General features: G+C 51.3%; 1 protein-coding gene across 3 annotated transcripts in view; it reads right to left on the bottom strand.

Moving 5' to 3' along the window:
- The window catches only part of LOC109511891 (RAS guanyl-releasing protein 2), a 14,432-nt gene that overhangs the window by 371 nt on the left and 6,729 nt on the right, over positions 1 to 7,332 (bottom strand). The window contains exons 7-18 of one of the 3 annotated variants that reach the window (XM_019863245.1): positions 7,032 to 7,182; positions 6,760 to 6,933; positions 5,727 to 5,843; positions 5,193 to 5,474; positions 5,033 to 5,107; positions 4,850 to 4,972; positions 4,660 to 4,775; positions 4,430 to 4,571; positions 2,813 to 2,849; positions 2,028 to 2,186; positions 1,311 to 1,372; positions 420 to 475 (exon numbers count right to left, since the gene is read on the bottom strand). In XM_019863245.1, the coding sequence (XP_019718804.1) occupies positions 1,314 to 1,372; positions 2,028 to 2,186; positions 2,813 to 2,849; positions 4,430 to 4,571; positions 4,660 to 4,775; positions 4,850 to 4,972; positions 5,033 to 5,107; positions 5,193 to 5,474; positions 5,727 to 5,843; positions 6,760 to 6,933; positions 7,032 to 7,182 (1,435 nt within the window). In that variant the 3' untranslated portion in view covers positions 420 to 475; positions 1,311 to 1,313. Of the gene's footprint in view, positions 1 to 419; positions 476 to 1,310; positions 1,373 to 2,027; positions 2,187 to 2,812; positions 2,850 to 4,429; positions 4,572 to 4,659; positions 4,776 to 4,849; positions 4,973 to 5,032; positions 5,108 to 5,192; positions 5,475 to 5,726; positions 5,844 to 6,759; positions 6,934 to 7,031; positions 7,183 to 7,332 lie in introns of those variants that run through there. The other 2 variants (XM_019863247.1, XM_019863246.1) reach the window with 2 other exon arrangements.

The following is a 7,332-nucleotide window of genomic DNA, read 5'->3' as shown; positions in this document are numbered from 1 at the left end:
GTGTGTGTGTGTGTGTGTGTGTGTGTGTGTGTGTGTGTGTGTGTGTGTGCGTGTGTGTGCGCGCGCACACGCGGTTTCCGCAGAAAATGATCATTTGACGTGCAACAAGAAAAACACAGCAACATAAAAGTTGCGTCAAAAGTGGTTCTCCGGGATTTTTTTTTTTTAATTTTGTTTGTTTGTTTTTATCTGCAACGAAGTGAATCACTGCGCCTCTAACAGCACGGGGAAGGCACATGACACAAATATATCATTGTTCATGGACCACACACCGGCCCGAGCCCCAACGCAGACATTTTGCGCTCACATTCCACAAACAGGAAATGACCGACCGGCATGTTGTTGGTGGCCAGTGGAGGTGCCGTTGCAAGTGTTGCAGGAGCAGCGTGCCGCCACTGTGTGGCAGCACTCAATGTTTTCCTGTGACTTCTCTTCGAGCTGGAAGGCAGCTGAAAGCTTCCGAACTTCAAGATGCCTGCAAAGGGGTGAGAAGGGTCATCCTATTTAAGTGTTGTCAAATGTGAAAGGTAGTACAGTGATGCTAAATTCTGAGCCCCCCCTCCATTAATATGAAATAGAAGAAGAATCGGCAGAAGAAGAAGAAGCAGAAGGGAAAAAAGGAAGGTTGAAGAAGAACAGAAGCATGACGAAATAATATGGAATACTGTGGAATGAAATGGAAGCTGATAGAATGGTATTGAAAAATATGAAATTATATTGGTGAGAAATGTGCAATATCTTCATTGTGGAATGTGGGGGGAGCAGTCCGTACGAATTTGGGGAATGTTGAAAATCATTCCCGAGGTGAATTTGAATGAGCTGAACATTTTGAATCGCAATTATGGAATATGTTGTGTTGAATGTATCATTGGGAACTCGAGGGGATTGTTTTGGAATGAAAAATGGGGAATTGTGAGAAAACTATGAATTTTGAGAGTGAGAAAAATAATAGCCCACATGGCATGATTTTTTTTTTTAATTTTTTTTTTTTGAATTTGTTAAAGTTGGAAGGGTGAGAATCGGTCAAGAAATGTAGAAGACGCACGTCAAAGTGAGGAGGGTAAATAGAATGAAGTTTAAAGGCGTAGAAGAACAGACGTGCTTCCAGCGGTTTTATAAAACGTACAACACTGTAGTATTTGTGTGAAGCGTGCCTTTAAAAAGCTGCGAGCCCTAGTGAGTGATGTCCGGCCCCTGACTCCTTAAGTGACATTGGGTGAGTTCTTCTCCATGCTCCTTGCCAGTGATTCCATTCTGCATTTTGACATTTTCTCGCATTCAATCAAACAAGAGTGACGTCGTCTCCTCACCTGTTATAGGTGAACATCAAATATGCCTTCTTCCACTCCCTCTAAATCCTCCTCCACAATTACTGGATAAAGCAAAGAAGACACAGCAGAGACATAAGGTTGGTTGGGGTGTCACATTTGAAAAAAAAAAAAAAAAAAGCAATGAATTGTGGGGCTTTTGTGTGTTTATCTTGTCACTTTGTCGCGGTGGGCCGGCAGCGGCGCTTAACCCGCCGACATAAAAGCCGCCAGCTGGCGGATGCCGGAGGCAGCGCAACACTTTGTCTGGCGTCGGATGAGAAAAAAAAAAAAAAATGCTGCGTCTGTGTGTTGGTGGCATCACCGCAGCGGGCCAATTACATTTCCATTGCAAATGAATCTCCATTGTTTTTAGGACTATATCTTCCAAATGCACCATATGCTAAGAGGGAGACTAAAGCGCTGCGGGTGGCTGTTGGCGATATAACATGAAAGGGCCGTGACGCAGCAGACGAATTCCACTTAAGCCGGGCGAGATCTCTCCCGTAAGGGTGACGGTTCCGCTCGTGGCTTCATTTGAATAAGCTCAAGGCGCCCCGAAGCCTTTCGCTGACGTCGTGTCTCGTCACCGTTTGGGACTGAGGTTGCGACGGAGGACCGGTTGTCGAGTCATGTGACTCCAGTCCCCCGATCGTTGCCTCTTACCCGAAATCGTTTGGACTTGGTTTTGTGGTCAACCGAAACAGGGTGCGAGCTTACCGGCGTTCTGGAGGTTCACCGGAGGGTTGACAGGTGGCGGGAAGCTGTAGGATCTGGCCTGGAGAGCAGGCGGCGTCTCGTGGCTGATGCTCTTGGCTCTCTTCCGGCACTCGACGGCCAGCCGGCCGCGGCAGGCCTTGTGGCAGTTGACCCCGCAGGCTGAGTCCGCGGAGGGAAGGTGCGGCGGCAGCGAGGGTTGTTGGAAGAGGGGTGCCGGGCGGGCGGTGGGAAGGAGAGGCAGGAAGAGGCGGCCCCGGCGGCGAGTGGAAAAGGACGCCAGAACGGTGAGGGGCGGGGTGGAGAGAGAAGGTCAGACAGTGGGACAGGAAGTTTCTGCGACACGCCATGCGGACGCAAGAGCACTCACGCAAAATTCACGGCGAGGCAAATTAGGGCCAGACAACAACTCTACAAAGTAGGGGGGGGGCGGAGTCTGAACGACGGGGGTGGACATTTTTGAACATGTCTTTCATGTGTGAATTCGAAATCATGATTTATTTATTTTTTGTTGGTAAAGAATCATTTGGACTTTGCGTTGACAGCTGAAGGTAACAAGAGAGGCCTTCACGTCACAAGAGGATATTCATTGCAGTTATCACCCTGCAGATGACGCTGCAGAGCTCTGATTGCTGGCAAACGACGAAAATTGTGATGAATGGCTGTTTGGCTTCTCTGATTAATGTCGTCTTGTCTCATTGAGACACCAGGCAACGCGTGTGTGCGTGTTTGTGTATATTTGTGAGTCTGAGTTTGCTCTTGGCTTCTGAGTTGAACGAGTGACTTACCTTTACACTTGTAGCCCTGCTTGTAGAAGCCCCATATCTTCAAAAAAGAAGAAAATAAAGGCAAATATTCAGAGTTGACAATCTCTCCCAAAGATGAGTCATATGTGATGATGTGTGGACTTTGAAATCTTGAAATGATTTGAAGCGAGGCTTTTGAAATGGTGACAAATCCAGCCCTTCTCTCGGCTCTCAAACAACGCCCTGCTCAACGGTCAACTGTCAATCAAATACCGTATGTATCTACTTGAAGTCGCCGGTGACTTAAGTATATCCCCATGGAACATTTGCTTTCTTTTCTGTGAGAAGCGCTCACTCAGGGAGGACGATGAGGCGCTCCAAAATGCCAATGGACTATCTGAAGTGAAGATGCATGCGCGGGTGGGGTAGGCATAGGTAATGTCATGTATTTTTTGGGAGGGGAGGGAGGGTTGATATTTTAGCCACACCCAAAAAAAAAAAAAAAAAAAAAAAAACCTGTGAAAAATAGTCAAGGCTCCGAGGTCGAACTTAGGCCCAGAGGATTCAAGTTTTAGGGGAACAGAGAGCCCGTGGCCAGCAGCATGAGAAAAAAAGCTCGGTGGGAGAGTTGGAGGACGGAGGCGGACGACATCAAGAGGGATGCCGGAGGGGAGGTGTCGGGGCGCACGGGGGGGGGGGGACATGAAAGCGAGATCACACGCGGCCCCTGGAACATCTGAGGTGGCAGAAAATACCCTGACCTCTTCGACACACTTTGACAACAAACGCACGCACACGTCAACACACACAGCGGGCAACAAAGTGAGGGGAGGGTCGACTCCGCCGACGCTCACTGACCTTTCGTGTCTCTGCAACCCATCGGAGAAGACCATTTTTATTTTTGTGATGAATATCTCGCGGTGAAAATTCCTCACAGCACGTGCGCAATACTAAATAAATAAATAAATACGTCGTTTCGGCTCGGATGCCTTTTATCTTTTCCTCCCAGGGACAACAATGAAGTGCCGTTTTGTCCCTCGGCTTCCGGAATCGTCTGCTGCAGCGTGCGTCGTGCAAGACAAGACGATAAGAAACGTTCTCCTCGATTGCTTCCGCTCACCAGCTGCGCTGTTCATTTCGTCGGCGCGTTTTTTTCCGGCGGTGTCGGGCTGAACTGCCGCGTAGCACGGCACGCATCGACGCTGAGCGTGGTTGCACGTGACGCGATGTCAGAATTATTGACGGACGGAAGGCGGATGTGCCGCTGACTTGTGTCCTTATCTTGGCCCGCTTTTGTTTTGAGAAACACGGGTCTCCTTCGGGCTTCTGCATGCCTAATCCAAAATATGCCCTTTAAGAAGACAATTAGCCCACTCACATCCATGGCAAATGTCAATGGCCGCACACACACACACATACAAAAATCATCACACACAATTATCTTTCTTTCCCGGGTTACGGCTGCGGATTAGAATAATTGGCCCTGAGCTGACCTAGCAGCCGATGAGCGGCGGGGTCTTTGCAGCTCTGTTGCTGCAGTATGAGCCAAAGGAGCCTTTGCGAAATGGAGAGCAATGAACTCAAAAGCAGAACAGAAGCTGCGAAAGATCGAAAGCGAGGCGTCAGCGAGTCGTTTTTGGATCAGGAAGAAAAGCTTACAAAGCCGGCGCAGTGCTCGCAGAAGGTGGGCTTGACGTAGGTGGCCTCGGCAAAGGTGTGGATGAAGCCCATCTTGCAGTTGAGGAGCGAGCTGGCCCGAGTGAAGTACTCGATCATCTCCTCTCGGCTGATTTTGCCGTCCCTGTAGGACGCAGGTGCACGGACGGCGCTCGGATTAGCGCACCGCGGGTTCCGTCGACCACCTGCGAACCGACGGATGTCTCCCTCACTGATTCTTGTCCAGTTCTCCGAACTTGCTGAGGTAGGGAAAGTTGTTCCTGATGGCCTCAAACTCATCCCTGGATATGTGGCCGTCGCCGTCCGTGTCGAAGTTCTTGAAGACGGACTGCGTGGCGCACGGGGATTTTAGGCGTGGATCGACCGGGCGAGGAAAAGAAGTTATTTGTGATTTGGGAATACCTCCACCATCTTCTCGATGTGCTTCTTGATGAGTGTTGGGTCAGCGTTGGGCTTGACCGACACCGCCCACTCATCGATCACGGCGGACTTGGCGTCGGGAGCTGGAGCGGGGTTGGAGCTCTGCTGCAAAACGTCGGTATCACTTTTGCACACGGGCCGTCGTTCCACGGCGCCGTTGCTTACCGCTGACTTGCGAGGTTCCCTCTGCAAAGACATCTGGTAGATCTCTTCCTCTGTGTGGTACTGGTCCAGAGATACCTGTGCACATCTCCGCTGATTAGAACCCGATCGAGGCGGGTCGCGGCGTTTTTTACGGCCCGCATCCCGCACCTCCGGCACCCACCGTCAACAGGTTCAGCAGATCCGTGTTGGCGTCCACGTTGGGCGGCGTGTTCTGTATCATCGCCAGTACCTGCAGGATGACGTAGAGCTGTTGGGTTTTGGCCAGGTTGACCCGCGTCTTCCCCTTGTCGGTCCAGTCCGGCAGCGCCACGTGCACGGCGATCAGATCCTTCAGGTGCACACCCAGGATGGGAAATCGGAAGCCGGAGCTTTCGGAGAAGCGCTTGCGGTACTGGCTGTAGTTGCCGCATGACGTCACCAGCTCGATGAGGCTGTTGAAAACCTGCAAAGCGGGAATCGCTATGACCTCGTTCCATGCCGAGGATCATTTTTCATGTTTTTGTTTGAGAATCCAGGCATTCGATTCCTTGTATGTCTGGACTGGATGTATTTTTAAATCGTTTTTCACGTGGTAGGGTAGAGAAGGGTCTGAAAATGGCTGGCACTGAATAATTTGAAAGTGCCAACAGACATCTGAGAAAACCCAATCCAGTGAGGCCGATCAAACAAGCAGCAAAGCAAATCTGTGGCGCACCTTGTTGGTTTCGGCGCTGATGTGCGCCTGCGTGTCCTTGAGGCGTGAGATGGAGCTGTTGCTGAGGCCGCCCACCACCGCCATCAGCGTGTTGAAGTTCTGCAGCTGCAGGAGTTTCTGTTGAGAAGCGCCAGGTCAGCAACGGTTGGGTCTACTTTCTTCAAGAAGGGATTTTAAAGGAGTAATTAGGAGCAGAAAGGGCGACACCCGCGAAAAAAAACATTGAAAACGAGTTGCGAATGGTCCTCTGTGGGGGCGCCTGATGCCCTTCAGCTCGCGTGACGTCACCCTGCAGAAATCGATCCGGTCGCAGCTGTGTCGGAGGGCCGCCTGAGGGGGATCAACTCATTCAGGTCGCCCGTTTGCAATCAACTGTGAAACTGCGCTTGTTGAGCAACGACATCAAACGTGCCCATCTCATGGACCGCTCGCTGATCCATTTGCGGGAGACTGTATTGGCCTCGCAGCGATGGCAAAATGCACTCCCGATTGGAGTCTGCGTTCTTTCCGCACCGAATTAAATGAGTTGCCGCGTGCCCTTCATATCCAACACGACATGGGGGAGGGGGGGGGGGGTAACTCTGAGAAATTATTCAGTCATCATTGCCCTTCGTGCTGCCTCCAGTTCAAAATGAAATCCGCTCCAACTTCATTTTAGTCCCAGCGTGAGCGCCGCCAAACGCGGTCGGCCGTTTCAACTGGGAGGCCGTTAACAGACTGTGGGATCCCTCAGGGTCTTCCGCATTGCGGTTCCGTAACATCATTAACGTCAGATGAAGAGGAAGACGGAAGGCGAGAGGGGGCAAGACGTCCAAATCAGATGACTAGACCGAAGAAAACGATAGCATCGGCTGGAGCGAGATCAGTTCCAGCGACGCGAAGGGGATGGCTCTGCGCTGAAAGGATGAGCGGGTTCCGTCTTCCAGGGAGAGCCATATAAGGCAGCGGCAGCGTGGAAAGGTTGCCGATGACTGAGATGATTTAGCACGTGCGCACGAAAAGAAAAGGTCAATAAAAGAACTCGTGGACGGACCTGCGCGACTCGGATAAAGTGCGAGATGACCAAGGCTCTCTGAGGCGCCGTGGGCTTGCTGAGCACCATGAGCTGGATCCACTGGGAGACGCTGTTGAAGAGCGTGATGAAGCGCTCCAGCACGGGGTTGTCCACCGTGCAGCCGTGCATCACGAAGCTGTGGTAATCCTGAAACTAAAAAAAAAAAAAAAAAAAAAAACAACGGCCGCTTATCGGAATCGGTCGGCGCCGAATGGCGGAATCCGACCTCGCGCGGGGTGGGGCCTACTGACCAAAATCTTGCAGAAGGATTTGTACTCCAAGTAGGTCAGGTGCTCGGCCAGTTCACAGGAGTCAAGGTGGTCGAAGAGCAAGGACATTTTTCTCTTTTTGGAGACGGACGGGACACGCTGAGTCACCTGACGCTTCCATTCGTAGGACGGCCTGAGGGCGACACAACGAGATACAGAGCGGGCCGGAGGAGATACAGAGCACAAATGCCGCCGCTCGCCGTTTTCAAGCTTCCCCGTAAGGGCCATGTAAGGGCCGCTGAGGTCGCGCCAACGATTTTACGAGCTTTACGAGCCAAGAACA

This window comes from Hippocampus comes, unplaced genomic scaffold (genome assembly GCF_001891065.2).
Source record: "Hippocampus comes isolate QL1 unplaced genomic scaffold, H_comes_QL1_v1.1 scaffold18, whole genome shotgun sequence".
In the NCBI taxonomy this organism is placed as follows: Eukaryota; Metazoa; Chordata; class Actinopteri; order Syngnathiformes; family Syngnathidae; genus Hippocampus; species Hippocampus comes.
Note: the sequence above shows the minus strand (reverse complement) of the source record. Positions and strands in the feature narration are given on the sequence as shown.